The 23836-nt window shown below is 52.1% G+C and overlaps 2 protein-coding genes across 3 annotated transcripts in view; both read right to left on the reverse strand.

Moving 5' to 3' along the window:
- The window catches only part of LOC102451923 (polymeric immunoglobulin receptor-like), a 105249-nt gene extending 93492 nt beyond the window's left edge, over window positions 1-11757 (reverse strand). Inside the window, exons 1-2 of one of the 2 annotated variants that reach the window (XM_075940365.1) lie at window positions 11412-11757; window positions 400-726 (exon numbers count right to left, since the gene is read on the reverse strand). In XM_075940365.1, the coding sequence (XP_075796480.1) occupies window positions 400-726; window positions 11412-11472 (388 nt within the window). In that variant the 5' untranslated portion in view covers window positions 11473-11757. The remainder of the gene's footprint in view (window positions 1-399; window positions 727-11411) is intronic. The other variant, XM_075940367.1, reaches the window with a different exon arrangement.
- Window positions 11758-13245: 1488 nt separating this feature from the next.
- On the reverse strand, window positions 13246-15812 carry LOC102444580 (C-C motif chemokine 17-like). Its single transcript, XM_075940712.1, has 3 exons — window positions 15524-15812; window positions 14166-14280; window positions 13246-13627 (listed from the first exon to the last, which is right to left on the reverse strand). The coding sequence occupies exons 1-3, from the start codon at window positions 15705-15707 to the stop codon at window positions 13507-13509; spliced, it is 420 nt and encodes a 139-aa protein (XP_075796827.1). The 5' UTR covers window positions 15708-15812; the 3' UTR covers window positions 13246-13506.
- Between the last annotated feature and the right edge of the window lie 8024 nt (window positions 15813-23836).

Here is a 23836-nt window from a genome sequence, read left to right on the forward strand (position 1 = left end):
CCAGTTTCATCCCAGACCCTGCACTTCTTCCATTAATACAGCAGAAATGTCTGGCCCGCGATGATTTACCAAAGTTCATGGAGTGGTGCCCCTGCTATGAGGCCTTGCAGCCAGTTAGAAACCTGCCCTCACATCCCAACTTAAAGCAGTTTTTTTACTAGATAGAGCTTGACCCTGGATTCCTTGTGCAGCCAAAACTCCCACAGAAATCCCTGGGATGCAGAACTGGGACCATTTTGCATTCCACAGAATTTCCCCTGTTTTGCGCACAGCTCTGTCTTTACACCTTGTGCTGCTCCAGTTTACCCAGCACCATCCGCCCCATCTCTGGAACCAGGCCCATGTCCTGAGCTCCCCTGAAAGGGTTTGTAGACCAGGCAGGGAAATGCGGGTACTTACCATCAATGGTCACTTGGGTTCCATTCCCAGGAAATAGCCCCTTTCTGGTTCCAACCCAGCATACGTAGGTTCCAGAATCAGTGACATTGGCTTTCTTCACAGTGAGGGAAAAAATCATCTTTTCTTTATCTGCCAGTATGATTTGATTGGTTCCATTGGACACCTGTTCAGATGCATTATTTCTGGTTTTATTCCATGCACCAAACCATGCGATTGGAGGGTTGATGTTGAGTGCACACCTGATGGTGAACTCTGACCCTCCCACTGCATGGATATACGGGGGTGTCTGATTCACCACAAGGACAGACGTGGAGCTTCGACTGGCTCCTGTAACACAAAGTTCAGAGTCACTGTTGGAAATTATTGCAAGAGGAAGAAGGATGAAATCAGGCAGAATGGTTTGCCAATGAGCCGCTGCCAAAGGTTTCCGTGTCAGACTCCTAGACCCCGAGGGCTGACAGAGACCTCAGCAGGTCATCGAGTCCAGCCCCCGGGGCGGGGCGCTCAGGAAGGGGCAGGCTGCTGGTGGCTGTGTGCCCTTTGGGGGAGGGGGCGAGCGCGTCTCCATGTGCTGCCTGCACCCGCAAGCAAGCGTCTCTGAAAGGAAACCAAGTGCACGCGCACGAACTCTGCTGAATGTCCTGACATGAGCAGTGAGTGGGGAGGGCTCAGACTGGCCAACTGGAACAGGCCTGCCCTAGGGACACCATCAGCCAGCCTGCCACCCTGGCTCCAGCCAGCCACACCAGCTGCACTCGGGCCACGTCTACACTACGAGATCAGGTGGAATTTATTACGGTCCACGTTTTAGCAGCCGATGCTGTGAAGTCGAAGGTGCACGTCCCCGCTGTCTGCAGGAACCGGACATAGTTCGAAGCAGCACATCCCCAGGAGGGTATCTACCGTTGATAGTGCCTGCGCCCCTTTGCATTCTGGGTTATGCTCCCAGTGCACTCTGGGACCAACACTGCAGCAGCTGGTTCTGGGCCCATAATGTGCTCATCTACCCCTTCCCCCCCGTTGTTTCACAGCAAGGGCAAGCAGTCTTTTCACGCCCTTTTCCCCTTGGTTATCCATGCAGACAGCACAGCCGCGTGAGCATGGAACCATCCAACATCAGAGTGTTCTGGTAATGATACTACCCAGGCCTGATGTCCTGTCGGCCAAAACGCACCCACACAAGTACCATGGGGCAGGGAGAGGGCAGGTGTCCCAAGGCTGGGCATGGGAGGCGGGGGGGACACTCATGACCTGCCCTTTAAATGATCCCTCCGCCCCCTCCCCGCCCAACACAGACACACATGCTATAGGGAGGCACCAGTTGAATATGAGGCACTCTCACAGGAGGGACATTGGGAAGTCCTAGGCTGGAGCGGGCGGAGTGGGGGGAGGGCACTCAGGCACTCCCAGTGTCTACGTGCCCAGTGCTATATAGAACAGCCCTTCCTAGAGATGCAGGGTTAACGGTCACATCAGGCAGGCGGAGAAGGGACTGCACTCAGTAGCGGGTATGGGCTCGGCCCATGACAGGAGCAAGCAAGGAATGAAGAGACAGAAGCTAAGGAAGTCAAGGGGTGGCCCATTTTACCTGTGCTGTAGTGACAACCAGCGGGTTAGGGCCACATAGTGCTAGGCCCTATGCAAGCAAGTAGAAGAGCCAGGCTGCCAAGTCTGGACATTTGCCCCCTCAGTTTTCCTAGGCTCAGTTAGCCCAAACATTCAAGGCCATACAATCGACGGTGCAGTGTTAAGCTCCTCAGGGCAGCGTGGGGCAGGAAGTCGCTCAGTGAACGAGCGCAGACACTCACTGACGTGCCAAGGGCCACACTCTGACAGGAGAAATCAAATATCCCCCCCTGTGGTGGTGTAACTGGCTGGGGGCGGGGCGGGGGGGAGTCATGCACCTGACAAGAATGGGGAGGCTCTAGTGGACCACAAAGTAAATAGGCCTGGGGCAGAATGATTCATAGATTCATAGACTTTAAGGTCAGAAGGGACCATTATGATCATCTGGTCTGACCCCCCTGCACAGTGCAGGCCACAGAATCTCACCCACCCCTCCTAGAATAATCCTCTCACCTGTATCTCAGATATTGAAGCCTTCAAATACTTTGAAGACCCCAAGATGCAGAGAATCCTCCAGCTGTGATCTGTGCCTCATGCTACAGAGGAAGGCGAAAAACCTTCAGGGCCTCTGCCAATCTACCCTGGAGGAAAATTCCTTCCTGACCCCAAATATAGCGATCAGCTAAACCCTGAGCATGTGGGAAAGACTCACCAGCCAGACCCCCAGAAAGTTCTCTATAGTAACTCCTATCATCCCTCCATTGACCTATTTCCCACTGATAATGAATGGTCAATTAGTTACCAAGATCATGTTATCTCATCAAACCAGCCCCTTCATAAACCCATCTAGTTTAGTCTTGAAACCAGATAGATCTTTTGCCCCCACTACTTCCCTTGGAAGGCCGTTCCAGAACCTCACTCCTCTAATAGTTAGAAACCTTTGTCTAATCTCAAGTCTAAACTTCCTACTAGCCAGCTTATATCCATTTGTTCTTGTGTCCACATTGGTATTAAACTTAAATAATTCCTCTCCCTCCCTGGTATTTATCCCTCTAATATATTTAAAGAGTGCAATCATGTCCCCCTCAGCCTTCTTTTGGTTAAGGTAAACAAGCCAAGCTCCTTGAGTCTCCTTTCATAAGACAGGTTTTCCATTCCTCGGATCATCCTAGTGGCCCGTCTTTGTACCTGTTCCAGTTTGAATTCATCCTTCTTAAACATGGGAGACCAGAACTGCACACAGTATTCCAAATGGGGTCTCACCAACGCCTTGTATAATGGCACTAACACCCCCTTATCCCTACTGGAAATACCTCGCCTAATACATCCAAGATCGTATTTGCCTTTTTCACGGCCATGTCACAATGGCAGCTCATAGTCATTCTATAATCAACCAGGACTCCGAGGTCCTTCTCCTCCTCCGTTACTTTCAACTTATGTGTCCCCAGCTTATAACTAAAATTCTTGTTATTAATCCCTAAATGCATAACCTTACACTTCTCGCTATTAAATTTCATCCTATTGCTATCACTCCAATTTACAAGATCATCCAGATTTTCCTGTATGATATCCCGATCCTTTTCTGAATTGGCAATAGCTCCCAACTTTGTGTCATCCGCAAATTTTATTAGGACACTTCCACTTTTGGTGCCAAGATCAGCAATAAAAAGATTAAATAAAATTGGCCCCAAAACTGATCCCTGAGGAACTCCGCTAGTAACCTTCCTCCAACCTGACAGTTCACCTTTCAATATGACCCGCTCTAGTCTCCCCTTTAACCAGTTGCTTATCCACCTCTCAACTTTCATATTAATCCCTATCATTTCCAATTTAACCAATAATTCCCCATGTGGTACTGTATCAAATGCCTTACTAAAGTCGAGGTAGATTAGATCCACTGCATTTCCTTTATCTAAAAAATCTGTTACTTTCTCAAAAAAGGAGATCAGGTTGGTTTGGCACGATCTATCTTTTGTAAAACCATGTTGTAATTTGTCCCAATTGCCATTAGCCTCAACGTCTCTAACTACTTTCTCCTTCAAAATTTTTTCCAGGATCTTACATACTACAGATGTCAAACTAACAGGCCTATAGTTACCCGGGTCGCTTTTTTTCCCTTTCTTAAAAATCGGAACTATATTAGCAATTCTCCTGAGTTTAGAGATTTATTAAAGAGTTGTGCTAATGGACTTGCAAGTTCATGTGCCAGTTCCTTTAATATTCTTGGATGAAGATTATCTGGGCCCCCCGATTTACTCCCATTAAGCTGTTCAAGTTTGGCTTTTACCTCGGATATGGTAATATCTACCTCCACATCCTTAGTCCCATTTGTTAAGTTACCATTATCCCTAAGCTCTTCATTAGCCTCATTAAAGACTGAAGCAAAATATTTGTTCAAATATTGGGCCATTCCTAGATTATCCTTAACCTCCACTCCATCCTTAGTAATTAGCGGTCCTTTTTTTTATTTTTTTCCTATTTATAAGGCTATAAAACCTTTTACTATTGGTTTTAATTCCCTTTGCAAGGTCCAACTCTACCTGACTTTTAGCCTTTCTCACTTTGTCCCTACATGCTTTAACCTCAATAAGGTAGCTTTCTTTACTGATTCCTCCCATTTTCCACTCCTTATATGCTTTCTGCTTTTTCTTAATCACCTCTATGAGATGCTTGCTCATCCAGCTTGGTCTAACACACCTGCCTATTAATTTCCTCCCTTTTCTAGGGATACAGGCTTCTGACAGCTTTTGCAACTTTAACTTAAAATAATTCCAGGCCTCCTCCACTTTAAGGTCCATAATTTCTTTAGTCCAATCAACTTCCCTAACTAATTTCCTTAATTTATTAAAATTAGCCCTTTTGAAATCAAAAACCCAGTCTCAGATTTATTTTTGTTTATCCTTCCATTTAATTTGAACTGAATTAGCTCATGATCACTCGAGCCAAGGTTGTCTCCTACAACCATTTCATCTATGAGGTCCTCGCTACTCACCAAAACCAAATCTAAAATAGCATCCCCCTTGTTGGTTCAGAAACTACTTGATGAAGGAATTCCTCAGCTATGACATCTAGGAAAATCTGAGCTCTATTATTATTACTAGCACTTGTTCTCCAGTCTATATCTGGAAAATTGAAATCTCCCATGATGACGCGGTTTCCATGAGTATTTACTTAATTAAAAACATTAAAGAGGTCTCTATCCATATCCTAATTGGATCCTGGTGGTCTATAACACACCCCAAGCACTATCCCAGGGGAGGATCTGATAGTTTTCTTCCCCAATGTGATTTTTGCCCAAACAGACTCTGTCTTCTCCATTCCATCACTTTTTATTTCTTTACAATCAACCTCATCTTTGATATACAATGCGACTCCACCCCCTTTACCCTTATTTCTGTCTTTCCTAAACAGCACATACCCTTCAATACCTGTACTCCAGTCATGCCTAGTATTCCACCATGTTTCTGTTATTCCTATAATATCTGGTTTCACTTCCTGGACCAATAGCTCTAATTCCTCCTTTTTGTTACTTAAGCTCCTCGCATTGGTGTACAAACATCTTAATTTTTGCTGTTTCACCTCTTTCACATTCTTTACCCAATTTGGCGCGGACGTTATACCTCCAATATGACCTATTAGACTAGTATCCACCCCACCCTTCCTCATGTTCATTCTCCTACCCCCAGCTATATCCTTTCTTACTTCGTTTTCCTCCCTCTCAGTGTTAAAATCTGGCGTAGAGATTACCTGGACATCTCCCAACCGTCTCCCCCAAATTCCTAGTTTAAAGCTCTCTTAATCAATTGAGCCAGCCTCCATCCTAGAAGTCTATTTCCCTCCCTACTTAGGTGAAGTCCATCCCTAGAGAACAGTCCTCTGTCCATAAATGCCTCCCAGTGACCATACATCCCAAACCCTCCTTATAGCACCACTGCCTAAGCCATCTATTGATCATCATAATCCTGACACATCTTAGTTGCCCTTCTCTAGGAACAGGCAGAATCCCACTAAAAATCACCTGAGCCTCAATTTCCTTGAGCATCCTCCCCAGCCTAGCATAGGCTTGTGGGGGGGGTGGTGGGTCCCCCTCTTTTCTTGGCAGGGGCGAGGACATCACCCCTTTGCCCTGCTCTTGGGACACCGAGGGGTCCAGGAAGGTGGCAGGGAAGGAGTCTAAGCCCCAGCCCCTCTCACGCTCTGCAGCGTTACCCTCGGCCCTTGATGCTAGGGGAGGGAGTCTCTCAAATCTCACCAATATGCCTCCAAACTCCAGGCCTTTCTCACTCCACCCTGTCTGCCTAAGGGGGAGGGAGGTTTAACTTCCTCATGGGGCCTTAATTACTTTCAACTGGCCTCCAGGAGCCATGGCTTAATTAGCCTGCTGCATCACATCAGGTTCCTGACAGAGCCTTAACTGGCTACAGGGGCATCTATTAGCCTCTGGTGGGTTTCCCTAGTCTATAGGGAACCAGGGCTGCATTATCTTAGGGCTTATACATCCCCCTTTAGCATCCCCATTGCTCTCTGGCCCTGCTGTGTCCCAGAGCCAACAGCATGGCAGAGCTGCAAGGGAAGCTAACACCAGCTCGACTAAGCTCCAGTGTAGGCCCTGCTGGCGTTCTGTGTTCAGGCCTGGCACCGCGCTTCAGGAAGGGTGAGACAAATTGGAGAGAGTCTGGGGGAGAGCAGCAACAATGATCAAAGGTTTGGAAACCCCGCCGGGTGAGGAAAGGTGGAAAGAACTGGGCATGTTCATCTGAGAAAAGGAGGCTGAGCCGGGACCTGAAAACAGGCTTCAGATCTGTTCAGGGCGGTTGTCACGGTGACGGTGGCCAATTGCTCTGCAGGGGCCCTGCAGGTAGAACAAGACCTTAGTGGGCTAATTGTCAGCGAGGGTGATTGGGGTAGATATTAGGGAAGCTTCCTAAGGAGAAGGGGGTTGAGCTGGGGAACAGGTTTCCTAGGGAGGCTGTGCAATGCCTGTAACTAGGGGTCTTTGGGAACCGGGGAGACAAGCACCTGTCGGACTGGTCTCGCTTTGGATGGTCCTGACTCAGCGTAGGAGGCTGAGCTTGCTGAACACCACAGCCCTGCACTTCCAGCCCTGCACGTCTATCCTTTTGCACGAGAGCCCTGTGAGGCCTCCTCCCCCCCACCAGGGCAAGCTCTGCGGGTGGAAGGAGCAATTGAGCCAGGCCACCCCATCCAGGGGCAGCTTTACAAAGAAGCCTACCGTGCCCTGGCACAGGGTCCCTCTAGTGACACGGGACACCCAGTGTCGGGCAGCCCAGCACACACCCCATCCCCCGCACAGGGGGAAGCTGCTTGGGGGGTGGGCAGGGGACAGTCCCTCTGCAGAGAGGGCTGGGGGGAGGGGCAGGACATCGGGGGGGGGGGCTCACGTGCAGGCTGCAGCCTCAGGAGGGCCAGCAGGAGGCAGTGAGCAGCACGGCCAGGGGCTGGAAGGCTTCCGAGGAGCAAGGGGCAGCTGGAGAAAAGTGGCACTTTGAAGCTGGAAAGCCCCACTTCTCTCCAGCCACCGCCTGTGCAGCTACCCCCTGCTCCTCTGAAGCCTTCCAGCCTGAGTTCCTGCTGCTGGCCCCCACCCAGTGAGTGGCGGGTGCCTGGGGGAGGAGGCTGGCACAGCTGCCCACGGTAGGAGGGGCGGCTGGGGGCTGGAGAGCCCGCAAGCTGCACAGCCGGCAGGAAAAAGCCGCACTTTGAAGTGGGAAAGCGCCGCTTCTCGCCGGCAGCTGGCTGCGTGGCTGCGCTGCCCCCTCCCCTGAGTCCTCCTGCCCTGTCCTGCTGCGCTGCTGTTGGCTGCCGCTGGCGAGTGGCTGCTGCCTGCGGGCGAGGAGGAAGAGCAGCCCAGGGGCAAAGAGCCCAGGGCAGGTGAGGGGGGCGCTCAGGTGGACGATGGAACCTTACCCTCTAAAAGGACATAATGAGACATCAGTGTCAAATTGAAACAGTAACTTTTTTATCCTGCCTTGAATATCGTAAGCTTCAGGGGATAGCGGAGTTCGTCTGTACAGGATAAACTTAGAAAACAACAAATGGTCTGGGAGCCCTTTAAAGACTAACAAACCATATCGATGGGATCATGAGCTTTCGTGGGCACACGTCATCTGAAGAAGCAGCTGTGCCCACAAAAGTTCATGATCCCATCGACATGTTTTGTTAGTCTTTAAAGTGCTACCAGACCATTTGTTGTTTTTGAATATCTTAGTGAATTCGACAATTTTTCCAGAAAGGCAAAGGCGCTTCAAGTGAACTCCCCCTTTCACGCTGCTGCGTCACAGCAGCCTTTTCCCTGCCCTGTCCAGCCCCTCCCTATGGACAAGCACCCCTCACTCCCGACCCACAGGGGAGCAGGGTGCAGGGACAGCACAGAGCCAGAGGGGTGCAGGGAGCAGTGGGAGGGGGGGTATGGAGGTGGCGTGGGGAACTGGAGGCACAGAGCCAGAGGGGCGCAGGGATCGGGGGGGAGCAGGATGCAGTGGAGACGCGGGGAACGGGATGCAGGGAACGGGAGGGGGCAGAGGGATCGGGGTTGGGGGCAGTGCAGGGAACGGGCAGCACAGAGCTGGGGGGCAGGGATAGGAGCAGAGTGCGGGGTGCAAGGGCGGCGCAGGGAAGAGGGAGAGCGGAGGGTCCGGGGAGCAGGGCGGTGTGGAGACAAAGGGGCGCGGGGCGGCCGCAGGGAGCCGGGCAGTCGAGGGGGCTGGAGCCGGCGGGGCGGGGCAGAGCGGGGCGGGGCCTGGTTGCGCCACGCCCCGCAGCGTTCCCCCAGCGCCCCGCCCTCTGGCTCGCGCCCCGCCTCCTCACCCCGCAGGCAGCCCAGCGCTGAGACTCGCCCCCCCCCCCCGGCGGCCTGTGCTCCACCGCCGCCTGGCGGATCGATGGGGCCGCGCCCCGTAGTGCAGGCTCCAGCCGCCCCTGCGCTCACCAGCTGGTAAAATCTACTCGCCAGGGGCGAGCGGGCAAGTGCATTTGCCGAGCCCTGCTCGTGTCTCTGTTATTGTGGCAGCCCGAGGGCAGGGGGCTGCAGAAGCCTGGGAGGAGGCAGATACGCAGGTAGTTGGGTAGGTAGGTTTATGTTCCCTGAGTTGGCTTCCAGAGACTGCGGCCCAGCCACTGGGACTCCTGTATCTCATCTGAAGTCAGCCTGGAGGGAAGGCTGATTAGAACTAAAGATACTACGGACTAGTCGATTCCCCCCTCCCTTGCTGTCATACAGAGCTGACCTGAGTTCCATGCAGCGCTGCCCCTTTGAAATGCCGCCCGCAGCATTTCAATATGGCAGTGCTGCGTGGAGCCAAGGGTCAGTTGGGGACTCCAACTAACTCCCTGCAGCATTTTTGTGGAACCTGGAGTGAGCTGGGGCCTCCCCAGCTGCTCCCGCACTCCAGTGCGGCATTTCAAAGCACATAGAGCCAGGGGTCAGCTGGGGAGTCCCCAGCTGATCCTGGGTTCCAGCGCAGCATTTCAAAGCAGCAGTGCAGCATGGAGCCCAGACTCAGAGGTGGGACTCTGAGTCCCCCACTGACCCCAGGCTCCATAAGGGCACTTCTGCTTAGAAATGCACAAAACCCCCATCTGGGGACTCTTGTACATTTCAAAGCAGGCACATCCGCATGCAGCCCGGAGTCAGGGGGACTTGGTTCCCCAAACCCTCCTTCTGGCTGGTGGGCTGCCAGCAAGGAAAAGACAGACCCTTGGACTATCGGAGGGACTGACCTCCAGACCCCTGACTGGCCGATGATGAAAAGTGCACCTGAAGCGGGGGTAGCCTGGCCTTCTGGGCAGTGGTAGGGACACTGCGAGCCTCCTAGGCACACCCAGGACCCAGGAGGCTTATCCCAGACTTGCCACCATATATATTAGTCTCTGGGTGCATCTACACCATAGGGCAAAAGTCGAATTAAGCGACGCAACTTCAGCTACATCCATTGCACAGCTGAAGGAGGATGAAGAAAAAAGACTGAAAAATGGCAGGGGTAGGAAGAAAGAATGTTCTTTTCCTTGGCTGGGTCCCCAGCGGGGCCCAAAAATGAAGCTGAGCACAGAACCCTCTAACTCTAAATCCACCACTGCCCCCATCACAGGGAGCTTGGGAATGGGAGGAAATCCTATTGAATGGGGACTGCACAAAAAGACTTATTCAGAACCCAGATAGTTTCCCTCAGAAGAGGAACATTCAGACACCACCTGTCCCAGGGTACCCAATACTTCACAAGGCAGAAATACGCAGATAAGCGAAGGCCCCATTTTGCAGAATAAACCTCATTCCATAGTAATTAACCTTTGACTTGCTTTGTCTCTTAAAACAGATTTGTCAGCTGAAAATGCATTATGTACTCTGCAATTTTAGATGGCATTCAGATGTTTCTAGAATATTTCTTGTATCAGATTGTATCTCATGTCCTGCCCAACAAAGCAATAGCAAAAACCCAGTTCCCATCGTTCCAGCTGCTTGGATTTAAAGAGACATGGTCACCTTCAAATCTGGTCAATGGGCAACTGATACAATTAACATATTTTTGGAAATTACCATCTAAGTCCCATTCCCCTCCACCACCATCCCACCCTCCACCACCTTCCCACCTCCCCCCCCCAGTACCATCCCACTTCCGATCAGTTCTGGGGGTTATAGTCACATTAGCTTACTTTTAAAAATGGTCCCTTGCTTGTTGCTGAGTGAAAGAGCCATGCAAATCACAAGGCCGTGATCCTGAAATCACGTCATACACACAGACCCTTGAGCCTATGCAAATTTGAAACTGATCTACCCAAGCAAGGGAAACCGCGATACTGACTGTGCACAACTTGTTTCAATGCATCGACGCCACCAACTTTAAAAACAAAGACAGCTAAACATTTTTTCTCTCTTTGTTCTTCTTTCTCTTTTGTTCTCTTCAGCATCTGAGGAAGTGAGTTCTAGCTTCCAAAGCATATACTGTAATAACCCCAGTATATAGTTAGACTTTAAAGTGCCACCGGACTCCTTGTTGGTTTTGCTGAAACAGACTCTGAGAACTATACGTGTTTATCTCTAATCTCGCTCATTTACATCACTGGTGACGCACTACAGACAATCCAACAGCTCTCATACAAAGACATGCGCTTTTTTTCATCTTGGTGGAGTCCTAAATGGACCAAGAAATTGGGGACCTTGGGGCGGCTCAAGAGTCTAATTCTGCACTCTGTGTAAACAAAGGCAAAAGCCCCGAAGCCAAACAAACCAGGAGCCTTATTGGCTCCGACCGTTCACTCTGCCGGTCCCCCTGTGCTATTGGGGTCACCCACTTACAGAGCTGCTGTGTGTCTCCTGGGAGAAAGGGTTTTCTTGTTGGGTTTCTTCCAGAAGCATTTCCAGTGCCAGCCAGGGAGACTCCTCACCCTCACCCAGCCATGAAAACACATCGCTCAAAGGGGAAACTCACCCATACACGGACAAAGGAGACAGAGCAGAGGCAGCAAGACGTTTGCCAGCTGGAGGCTCATGTTGGCTTGTCTGATGCAGTCTTTCCTTGAGGCTAATTCTGCAGCAGCCACACAGTACACAGGGTCTTCTATGTGCCACGGGCTGACTCTCAGGTTTCCTATCTCTCTCTCTCTCTCTCTCTCCAAAAATGTTCACTTATTGAGCCTGGGTCATCAGTGAAAACTTAAGAGCCCTCTGCTGCTGCTACTGTTGAGATCGCAGATCGCACTGTCTCTCTGCTCCCCCCCCCTTTCTCAAAGTTACTTCCCCTTTCCTCTCACATATTTCCTCTTGTGCTGGTTTCTTGCTGCCTCCTAGGATTTTCATGGATGGCTTTTTATTTACCATCAGGTTTTGTCTGCAGTTTCATGCTTGGTCATGTACTGTCAGAGAGAGAGTCAAAACCAATTTGAGGAGAAGGCGGGAGCACAGGGGAAGGAAGAGATGAGTGATGCTTGGCAAAGGGGATGAGCAGTAAGAGGAAAGGAAGGGTTGTGAGGATTTTGTTGGAAGATGGGATTTGGTGTCAGGTTGGATTGGAGCGAGAAAGTTGGATCAGAGGTGATATATAGTCATGCCAATTTTCTTCCACTATTTGATCTGAGGAAGTGGGTCTGACCCACGAAAGCTCATCATCTAATAAACCATCTTGTTAGTCTTTAAAGTGCTGCATAGTCCTCTCTTGTGTTTCAGCCAGATCAGGCTGACACGGCTACATCTCTATTGCTAAAAAAAAGGATGATGCTTTTTCCAACCAGTCATTTGGCTGCTGTTGCAAAAAGCAGCCTCCAAGGCACGGTGTGCTCCTTGGCCACAATTGGCCCTGCTGTAAGTGAGCACACGAAGTGTCTCCAGCAGAGTTGCACCAGGTTACACCAGGGCGGAAGGTTTCCACGGTCGCTGTCCAGGCTGAAGCAGGCATAACATCCCTTGGAAGTTGCTGTGGGCTACAGGGCTCCCACCGATTCTTAGGGCCTGGTTCTCAGTGCCTCTGTGCTGGGGCAGAGGCTCAAGTTGGACAGGGCCATGCATGCGCCCTCCTCCAACCTGGGGCACAATTAAACTGTCTGTCCGGGGCACCAAAATGGCTTGTTCCGGCCCTGCTGTACCCAGGGATCCTGGAGCCTGCTACCCTACAGCTGTGATTATACACCTGGGGTTTCCCCCTGCTCCGCTGAACTCCCAACCCTCGAAACCTCAACGCAGCCTCCTGGAAAGAAATGGCAGCCCCTCCATTGTGCGGAGGCATATGGGGTGCCAAGGGGTTCAGTGGAGTAACTCCCGCAGGGCAGGGAGGGAAACCTGCGGGACAGACCTATCAGGAAAATGGCCCGGCCGTGGCAGTGCAGTCACATGTGGGGAGGACACATCCCCGGCCCTGTCTAAAGATTGCGCTAAACTCTGAGGCACCATGTTTGCAGGCAGGTGCCAGAGCTGAGGAGCTGGAAGCCAGGCAGCCTCCCACTGCTCTGGAGCTTCCCGTCGTCAAACACCTCTCGGGCAGGGAACCAGTTGCCATGTGCCATGAGGAATTGCCTTTGATTGGGTGGTGCCTTATAAAAGAAATTCCTACCCTGGGCCAGCCCTCTACCGCCCTCCTTCGCTGTGCACGAGTGTCCCCTCCCGCCCCACCACAGAAGCTAGAAGGTCACCAGAAAGGAGTCCCCCGCCTCTGCCCCCCTATGTCCCCACTTCCTGATTGCTGATTCACTGAAAGACCCACAAACTGTAGCCCTAGGAGCCGTTAATACCAACCCGTGAGGATCATGAACAGTCACCAACACTGAGAGGGTAGCAATGAAGCTTTAATATCTGTGCGCCTGTAACAGCTTGTGGCTGTTCTTGCAAGGACAAGAAGATTCTGAAACAACCTCTGCGGCTGTCCTGCCCAGAGTGTCCTCTACATGCACACGGCTAGCTCGCGCTCTCACAGCTGAGCTGTTTGTCCATCTGTCAGTGTTGCCACAAGAACAGTCCAGTGAGGTAGGTGGAATGAAGAAATGAGCAGAGATTGCAGAAAGTAGCAGGCTCTGCCGGGGCTTTGGGCGGAGCATTTATCTGCGATGCGCTGACTGTGATTTTTGTTCCTTCTTTGCCTCCAAGCGGCTGATTGCTCTCTTCACCCAAAGCTTTGAGGGATCAGCACAGACCTTGCGGTCAGCATGGGTCTCTAACCTGCAAACGGAAAAGCAAGGGAGTCAGTAAGGAGGGGCACCTTTGTATTGGTATTTGGAAACGTCTTGCCCTTTCGTTTTCTTGCACCAGTTTCCCGCACCCTTGTCTGCCATTTAGACTGAAAACTCTTTGGTGCCTGGACTGTAATTTATATACATCCCTACCGCACCCAGCAATTTGGGCCCTGATCTACACTGGGGCCTTTTGCTCAGTTGTAATACAAAATATTATCCATAAGTGTGACACCGCTCATGCAGATAGCTCATCCTCTCCAATCCTGCTAGGCTATTTGCGCCTATAACACCCTGCCCCAAGCCTAATGGCCCTTCTCACTCCTGGAGATTGCCCGCTCCTGCACTGTGTATAAAGAAAACCTCCCATACATAGGGGCAGAGCCTGACTTCATGGCCGTCAATCATCTCTGTGACCTGATGTGACAGCTGGAATCTCAGGCTGACACCTTCTCTGACTTGCTGGTGAGGGGCACCATAATGGGGTAGCGGGAGAATCAGCCCTGGAGGGAATGGATGCTACTTACACGACAGCTTGTAAGTGGCAGTCGCTGGAGGTCCTGTAGAAATCCACCAGTTTAGTGAACTGAATTGGGCCAGTCACATAATCAAAGCAGCATTCCTTGGGCGTGTCAGGTCTCGCTGTGGAAGAGAAAGCTGGTGAATACCAAACTCTGTGTTCCTGGACTTTCTCAAGGTCTCTGCTCTCCCTTTCAGTCGCCTCTGAAAACTGCATTAAGACTGAGAACTGTGGCTGATATTCAACCCCATCCCCCCACTCCCACCCCCACCCCCCACTGCCTTCCAGAGATGGGGATTAACAGGTTAACATGCAGGTTCCACGCACAATTAAGTTTCAGAGTGTCTGACCGCACAAAGCTGTAGCTGGGAACACACCTGCCATGGGGTCCTTCCCTGGTGTCGCTCTGGGGTGCACTGTGGCTACAATTAATTTCATAGCTACCCTAAGTTAGAGCTCAGCTCTGGCCAGGCTTTTCCAAAGTGCCTTATGATTTCAGGTGTCTCCGGTTATGGGTGCACAACCTGACATGCCCTCAAGAGACCTGATTTTCAGAAATTGCTGAGCACCAGTCATCTGAAAATTAGGCCTATTTAAAATGTCTCCTTTTGTGTTCCCAGAACTGCTGGTACCCAAACTAACTTGTCACTTTGGAAAATGTGGGACAGATGCTTCTACTTCAAAAAAAAAAAAAAAAAAGCCCAGATTTGTATTGCTTAAACGAAAAAAGACTCCCCATTAACTGTCAGCAGTATGGAACACCTAGCACATGGTTGAATAACTCTAATTCCATCCTGTAGGGGGCAGTGGTACAAATAATCTGTCGCCATTACATGATAAGGCCAGAAATGTGTCTGCTGGTGTGTGTTAGTCTGGCTTTCTCTCCCTGTACTCTCTAGTACTTAAGGACCCTTCTATGAAAGTCAGAATTCTGAGTCTGTCCTGTCACAGTTACCTGACCTGGGAATGATCAGAAGGTGACAGCAGGATTATGGCAATCAAATGGGGGACTAGTGGCAAGAGGAGATGAACCCTTAAACACAGATCCTATTTACCGACAAACCTCATTAGAAAAGAGAAGGAATAAAAACTTAACCCTCTCCAGCCCTGCCAGAAGTGGGCGCAGTTTCTATTGACTCTGTGGGGAGCGGGACCGGCTCAGTTCAGCACTGAATTGTGCCTTTTCCAGTTGTCTCCAGGGTGGTTTCCATAACCCTCCCAACAGCCCCTGCTGCAATTCCAGACACTCGGGGCTAGAACCTTGGCCGATGTAAAGGGACATCGCGCCGTAGATTTCAGTGGAACTTCTCCTGTTACACCAGCTCAGGAGCTGAGCGCGGCTCCCGTCCCAAGGGTCCTACTTACCTGTTGCATATCGATACGAAACGGCCAGGAGGAAGGTGGCCAGCAGAGCTGTCCTCAGGCTGATCATGGTGTGGAGTGGAGTGGGCTTTCTGTTCTGCTCCGCTCTTCTCCTGATGGCTGGGAAGTTAGATCTGAGCGGCCACCCCAGGCAATTTATTCTGTCCGTGCAGCCCACACAAGCCATGGTTCAGAGAATTTCCCCAGAGTTCACGAGAAAAACCAACCCAGGAAGCAGGGCGAGATTCCACAAAATGTGTCTGATTTTAACTCAAGAGGAAGGACCCCCGGGAACAGCACTGGAAAAGAGAACACATCACTTCTGCATTCGCAGGAAACTAGCTAGTGAGCTCAGCCAGCCTGGCTTCCGACCGCTTCAGCTACCTCTCGCGGGGTGGCCCCCACAGAGACTCCCAGTCCCAGAATGTGTTCTGCAGCGCCCGGCCCTTCCCTGCACAGGTCAGCGACTTTAGATCCTGTAAGGGGACAGTATCCAGGGTGTGCTCCTTGAAAGAGAGTTACCGCCCAGCCCAGTTTACACATTCCTATGGAGTCAGAAAACTCAGATTATTTAACTACAAAGTAAGAGGTTTGAACTCAGCACAAGGTGTTAAAACCTTGGCCACATGCTTCCAGCAATAGGGCTGGTCACAGTTCAGGTCAGGATCTCTCCCAGCGTCACATGGACACTTCCTTTGTCATCTTAGGTGGAAAAGAAGGAAATATTGATGGGCCATTTCCTCTGAGGGGGGGTTGGGTCCTCTTCTTTGCCGCACAATGGCCACTTGCCCAGTGACTGGCCATCAGCTTCGACACCTGGCTAGAGCGTGTCCAGTGTCTTTGAGAAACAGGCTTGTTCATTCCCCACTTGCCCACATGTCAGCAATGGCTCCAGCCTCGCTCCCTGTCTTTACCCGTAAGGGTGCTACATGCATTGCACCGTATTATTGGGCAGGGAATTCAAATCACACCTCCCAAGGCAGATTTTGTACAATGACGTGCAGGGTGTGGACAAGGGGTGCATCCAGTCCAGCCTGGGAGGCAGTGCCCTAGGGAGCAGGCTGCGACCAGGAGAGGGCTGCTCAGGATGGTGTATTTATTGCATAGAGGAAAGGTAGGGCTACGGTGCACCTGTCTGTGACCACAGGGCATGGGTTTGTATGGCCTGCTAGGGCAGAGCCAAGCACCCTGGCTTTATTCCATGCACTAAGGGCTTGTCTTTGCACTCAGCAATTCTCCCATCAGCATAGTTAATCCAGCCTCCCCGAGAGGTGTCCACACCGGGGGCTGGGTCAGTGTAACGATGTTGCTCAGAGGTGTGGATTTTTCACACCCCAAGGGATGCTGTCGTAGCGATATAGGTCTGTCGTGCAGGCCAGGACTCACTTTTAAACCAGGGCTGGGGAACATTTTTGGGTCAGGGGCTGCTGACCCAGACAAATCAATTGGGAACCGCGCTGAGGCGGCCCCTGACCGAGAAGGAGAAAGATATTCCCCACATTCCCGTCACACGCCAGAGCCTTGGGGGGCCCAGGCTAGTAGATTTTGTGTGCTCCAGCCCTGCGGAGGGATGGTGGGAGAGCTGGAGCCCCAGCACACGCTACCCACTCGGAGGTGGAACCCCAAGCCTAGGGGACCGGCTTCAGGCAAGCTGGGGGCCACATCCAGCCCTGGGGCCTTGGGTTCCCCAGCCCCACTTTAAACTCTTGTCCCAACAGCCACTGGGCTCCTTGTAAACTCTGGGATGGATTCTCCGGACTGCTCTTGGATTGTTCCTAATCCTGATCTGGTATCTGGAGGGGATAATCCGCAGGCATTGCAAGGGTCCTTCCAGACAAGAGATCTCGCATCCTGCACCCCACTCCCAGCCTCTTGCTTCCCGCACTTTACGTCTGTTCTAGTGACCTGACGACCTACCGCCAAGTGCCTTTTGCTGGTCGAGGTTGAAAAGCTCTCTGCTAGCAAGAGACACGAAGTCTCAGACTGAGCTGAGCGTGGGTGGTTGTACAAGAGAGGACCCACATTACACTTGCTACCAGTCCTCATCCTCCAGGATATTAACTGATCATCATCTGAGGTCAGGAAGACCCTTTAACCTCTCCTGTCAGTTTGTACAATCAATGCGGGGGGAGGGAGCCAGAGTGTGTTGACTCTTTTCGCTGAAGCCGCCGGTGCTAGAGACGGAATACCAGCGCAGGGAGATCAAAACTCTTCTGCTGTGGACATGCCTAGCTTGCCGTGTGCCCGACAGGTGCAGAGAGTGGGACATGCTGACCAGGGGTCACTGTGATGAGTTTTGAAAGGGGCGATGTTTAAAAGCTTTCACTGCTTTCCTCTGCAGCAAAGGACACACTCAGAGACAAGGATCCTCAAGGGCCTCTGAATAAGAGGGACTAAAGTTACCACAAGGTTCAGCATTCTCGCTTTGATTGACTGATTTAATCAGGTGTCTCCTAATGTCCAGTGGGGATATTTCCTCCCCCAGATCCTTTGCACAGCCCCATCCTTCCTGAGCGATAGTGCCATTTAACTGCCTGATTCAAGTCAGTGACTATTATATCACTAGCCAATTAGCCCGTCATAAGACGGGATTTTGAGGTCTCTCCTCCACGTCGGTCTTCTCTCCTGAGCCTCCGGTCTATCGCTCCGTCTCTCTCTCTCTCCTCCTCCTACTGCCTCCCCCTCTCTCTCACTCAGCTCTCCTCCGCCTCCTGCCTCTCTCTCTGTCTCTCTCTTTCTCTTCTCCTCCCCGTCCTGCCTCTCACTCGAGGGATCACAGAGCCCAAATGGCTGTTTGGGCTCCGCACTCCCCATGCTGCATGCGGGGCGCAGAGCCCAAACGGTCGCTTGCACCGCTTGCTCCCATGCGGCAGCCTAGCTGAGCGGTGCAGAAGTCAGCCGAGCAGCACAGGAGGGCGGGGCAGTGACATTCACGGTCAGGGGGCGGAGCTTGGAGCCACTGTCACGCTGCACGTCACCACCCCGCCCCTCTCGCCTCCCGCCGATTTCTGCACCATTCAGCTGGGCTGCCACGGGGAGCAAGTGTCCATTTGGGCTCCCCCATGGCAGCCCGGCTAAGTGGCACAGACATCAGCCGAGCGCCATCGCAGGAGGTGAAGGGGTGGCAGGGCGGTGACGTGCATGACTGACTTCTGCACCACTCAGCCAGGCCGCCGCAGGGGAACAGGCAGCGCAAGCGGCTGTTTGGGCCCCACGTTCCCCTTGCAGCACAGGCCGCCCAGAGGGAACAGCCAGCATTTTAGGCAACAGCGCCCCCGGAGGGAACAGCCAGCATTTCGGCGATACAGACTCTCAAACACTGGGCTACTATATATATGATCCTGAAGCTGCCTTGGTCATTAAGAATGTAAGAACAGCCACACTGGGTCAGATCAAAGGTCTTCCTAGCCCAGTGTCCTGTCTTCCATCAGTGGCCAATGCCAGCTGCCTGGAGGGAATGAACAGAACAGGTTCACGGGATCTCTCCTCTGTCACCCATTTCAAGCTTCTGACAAACAGAGGCTACGGGCACCACCCCTGCCCATCCTGTCTACTAGCCATTGATGGATCAATGGAGTTATCTGACTCTTTTTTGAACCCTGTTAAAGACCCGGCCTTCACAACATCCTCTGGCAAGGAGTTCCACAGGTTGACCGCATGTTATGTGAGGGAAATACTTGCTTTTGTTTGTTTCAAACCGGCTGCCTACTAACTGCATTTGGTGACCCCTAGTGCTTGTGTAATGACACTGAGTATAAACCACTCCTTTATTTACATGCAGGTTTTGACACAGCACCCTTCACCATGGTATCTGAACAAACACACACAGTGACTAATGTGTTTCCCAGGGGTATTCCAAGAGGGGAGGGGTCCACAGCCGGGGACTGGCCCTGAGAGAGCTCTGCCCCCTTCGTACCCGACCACCACTCTTACTGGGGCAGCGCCACTGACCCTCAGGAGAGGAGCGGGGGGTGTTCAGGGTCTCCGCATGCAGCGTTCCTGCAGGAGTCTTGGGCCCAAGACAAACCGAGCTTCAGAAATGAGGAAGCAGTGCCGGCAGGGCATCAGATTAGGACTTAGAGTGTGGAGATGCTGCCTCAGGCTAGCCGAGGGCTGTGCTTAAAGGGACCCGACCCCCATCCCGGACAGACAGTTCTCAGGGATTCCCCGCTTGCAAAGCAATCCTGGCTTGGAGTGCCCTGAGTGCCCACACTGGGCACATCACAGCACTTGGCCATCAGCCCGGCTGCACTTGCCGCAGGCTGCCATCCGGGGGGGGGGGGGGTCAATCAAGGGGCTTCAGGAGAGCTTCCACCCCGAGAAGCCCGCAGAGCCAGCCCAGTCCTCCCCATCGGGGGCGCGTACCCCATTCCTCCCTCACTTCCTTCCACTTACCCTTCCCTAGCCCCCCTTCCTGATGTACAAAATAAAGGACACGTGTGTTCAAAAATAGAAACTCTCTTTATTGAACAAAACTGGGGGAGACTGGGAAAAGGAGGTGGGAGAAGGGAAGAGAGAGGGTGGGAGAGGGGAGGGCAACTAAAATGATCAGGGGTTTGGAACAGGTCCCATATGAAGAGAGGCTAAAGAGACTGGGACTTTTCAGTTAGAAAAGAGGAGATGGAGGGGGGATATGACAGAGGTCTATAAAACCATGAGTGGTGTGGAGAGAGTGCATGAAGAAAAGTTATTCATTAGTTCCCATAATAGAAGGACTAGAGGACACCAAAGGAAAGGAATGGGTAGCAGGCATCAAACTAATAACAGAAAGTTCTTCTTCACAAAGCAAATAGTCAACCTGTGGAACTCCTTGCTGCAGGAGGCTGTGAAGGCTAGAACTAGAACAGAGTTTAAAGAGACGTTAGATAAAGTCATGGAGGTTTGGTCCATGGAGCGCTATTAGCCAGGGGGTAGAAATGGTGTCTCTGGCCTCTGTTTGTGGAAGGCTGGAGATGGATGGCACGAGACAAATGGCTTGGTCATTGTCTTCGGTCCATCCCCTCCAGGGTCCCTAGTGTTGGCCGCTGTCGGCAGACAGGCTACTGGGCTAGATGGACCTTTGGTCTGACCCAGTACGGCCATTCTAAGCTCAGGGCTCAGGGTCGGGGGTCTCAGTGGACCCCCTTGATTTTCATGCACACCTGCTCCTGGGTGGCCAGGCTGGCAGCTCTCCTGCCCATGACGGCCACTTTCCTGTGCCTAGTGCGGAGGTCGTGGATGAGGTCCACGATGTCCGCACTAGACCAGGCGGGCTCCCACCTCTTGCGGCCCCAGGCAAGCTCCCAGGAGCCGCCAGCCTGGTCCCGGGAAGAGGCGGAGGGCTGGGTGGCAGCAGATGGCTGGTTCGTGCCGTGCCAGGTGCAGGGTCTGCTAGCTGGGTGCTGGCAGGCTTGCACCTGGCATGGGCACCGTAGCCAGCCCGTGCCCCTTTAAGGGCTCCGGGGCCAGGAGGGGGGCAGATGAGTTTCCCTGGTGGTGCCCAGTGTGGCTACCAGGGCACGCTGGGAAGGGCTAGCTTCCCACTAGTTCGAATTAAGTGGCTACACAGCCCTTAATTCGAACTAGCTAATTCGAACTAGGCATTAGTCCTCGTACAATGAGGTTTACCTAGTTCGAATTAAGCACTCTGCTATTTTGAATTAAGTTCGAACTAGCGGAGCGCTAGTGTAGCGCCTATCAAAGTTAATTCGAACTAATGTCTGTTACTTCGAATTAACTTTGTAGTGTAGACATACCCTGAGAGGTTTCTGTTCACACCAGAAGTGTTAGAAGTACATTTTACAGTACAAAGGCACACGATAACCTGAGTGAGGGGTCTACAAGGCAAACTGTGACAAAGATAAGAGTTTACATGACGAACTGTGACAGACTAGGAGTCTCCAGGAAGTTGAGATCAGAGGCATTGTAAGGGTCTTGATCAGAGTTAAGATGATGTCTCTGTTACACGAAGACAGGCCTGGAAAACTTTTAACCCTTCCAGCAGTTTTCTTTTAGATGTAAGCGGGGGAATGGTCCCGCTCTTGTGGGGAACTTTCCTGGCTTCTATACACCCCGGTGAAATGAACCAGCGAAAGGATCTGAGTCCCCGCTCCCACTTCCTTTACCCCACGGCTCCCTGATCCTGAGGGCTCCCCCTCCACTCTCCTGAGTAGCAGAGCCCTTGAAACCCCAACAAGGCTGGGCCCAGGTTTCCTGGGGCTTAATCCCTGACCTTGTAGTCACTAGGGGCAGGAGTTAGGGTGCCCCCACTCCGAGGTGCTCTCTTTACACTGCAGGCCTTCTTGGCCCAGTGATCACTTCATAAGGTTCAAAGCAAATACAATTTATTAAACATCAACTGATTAAAGAGAATAGAATAAGAAACAATGAGAATGGTTAAATGAGAACACACAGCCCTGCTCTGTAGCACAGGGACATCAAAACAGCAGTCTGCAGAGTGTAAGGACAGTTCACAGTCTCTTCCTTAGAAGCCCTGGATGTGCTGCAAGGGACTGCAGGCTGGACACACTTGCACTGGCAGTGACCACACAGCCTCAGTCTCTAAGTGGCCAGACCCCTCTCCCAGTCCAGAGCCTTTCCCCACACTTTGCAGGTCCCAGTAGCTCACCACATCCAGGTGCAGGCTGTGCTGCTTGGCCAGTTCCAGCTCCTTGTGTTGCCTCTCTGTTCCTTTTGGCTTTCTGAGCACTGCCAGTCTGCTGCTCAACACAGGGTCTGCACTGCTTGGCCTGTCTGTGTCTGGTTCTGTCGCTGCAGGACTTCTTCTTGTACTCCTCTCTCAGCTCTCTGTCTTTGCAGGACCTCTTCTGCACACAGCTTGTTTGTTCAGAGACAGAGCCAGAACAATCCCCACTTACAACCTGTCAGTCAGGCTGAGCTGGAGTGTTGACTGCTTTCCATTGTCTCTGGGGTCTGTCAGTCTCATGAACCCTTCCCCTTCTGAAGCTGGTAAACCAAAAAACTCCCACAGAGTTTTAGTAAGGGGTAACAGTCCCCTTACATAGAGTTTTGATTGCCTGCACAGTCCCCCCTTAGACACAACTGGAGTTATTTGATTTTTCTCCCACAGGTCCTTAACAGAACCTCTCCGTCAGGGCCTCCGGATGTGCACCCCGGCCTAGTGTGCCTGTCGGATGGCAGCTGTCTGCAGCCCCTCGGAGGGTTGTGCCTAATTTGCAAAAAATGGCCGACTCAAGCATTTTGCCGACCCCCTTGCAGGAAGCATAAGGGATCTGTTGAAAAAGGCTTTCTTTCCCCACAGATCCCCCTCTAGACTGCTGCTTTTTGCCGACAAAGTGCTGAGTCGGCAAAACACTGAATCAGCAAAACGTGGCGGCCATTTTTATGGAAAATAGGCGTGGGATATTTAAATCCCTGCCTCATTTGCAGTGCCTACAGAGGGATGCAGTCTAGACAGACCCCAAGAGAAAAGCTGTGGCGTCCAAAAAAGCAGGGCAACCACAGCAGGCACTGCGAGGGCTTTGCCGTCCCGCCCAGAGGTAGCAAACGCACGGCAGGAGCAGAGACACGGCTGCCCGGCGGGGTCCCTTTCAGCGCGTGTCTCTGCAAGGCTCCGGCACCAGCTCTCGGAAGCAGCTGGTGACCTAAAGCCCTGGCTGAAGTGGTTCTGGGTGGCCTGTTATGCAAGACTCCTGTGTTTTCAGCAGTGCCCGGGCGAGCAAGGCGCTTTCCAGAACACAAGGGGAAGTGGCTCCTGTCCCAAGGAGCAAGGAGGCTAAGTCCCAAGAAGAGAAGTCAGGAAGGGAACAACTGAAGAGATTTTACATAGAAATTAAGCAGATTTCACTTCAGTGAAAGCAGAAGTGCTGAAATCACAACATCTGTTTTGAAGCAGTGTTGGGTCCAGGCAGCCGGTTCCCCTTTCCTGGGTGAGGGGGAGAGCGAACCTGGGACCAGGATCCTTTAAACAGTGATAAATCCAGAGCGACCCTATGGAGTCCATGGAAAGGAGATCAGAATCCCTCAGCACTTCCTGATATTGCGCACGTTGTTCTGAGTTCTGGGCTCACGTCTACCTGTGCAGCCAGAGAAGCTAACGCGGAGCAGCCTGGGCAACCAAGCACTGAGTTTGCCTCGGTATTTCCCTGCAGAACCCTACGACAAGCTCTCCTGCCTCCTGCCGTGACGGCCAAGCAGAGAAATGGTGTTGGAAAGCCAAGTGGGTTCACGCGTTCGCTCTTCGCGCCATCTCTCTGTTCCCCCTGGGCTGCCTCCACTCCCCAGAGCCACGCACCTCCCTGCTGCAGATTACCCCAAGGGGCCGGGCAGGGAGTCGACACACACACCCAGCTCAGG

The sequence above is a fragment of the Pelodiscus sinensis genome, chromosome 12 (assembly GCF_049634645.1).
Source record: "Pelodiscus sinensis isolate JC-2024 chromosome 12, ASM4963464v1, whole genome shotgun sequence".
Taxonomy (NCBI): Eukaryota; Metazoa; Chordata; order Testudines; family Trionychidae; genus Pelodiscus; species Pelodiscus sinensis.

Excerpts from the sequence above, each read along its gene's own strand:
- LOC102444580 (XM_075940712.1), bottom strand. The coding sequence starts at position 15,707 with ATGGCTTGTGTGGGCTGCACGGACAGAATAAATTGCCTGGGGTGGCCG. Across the intron at positions 14,281-15,523 it reads TTCGTATCGATATGCAACAG|CGAGACCTGACACGCCCAAG; the intron begins GTAAGTAGGACC and ends TCTCTTCCACAG. Across the intron at positions 13,628-14,165 it reads TGCCACTTACAAGCTGTCGT|GTTAGAGACCCATGCTGACC; the intron begins GTAAGTAGCATC and ends TTCCGTTTGCAG.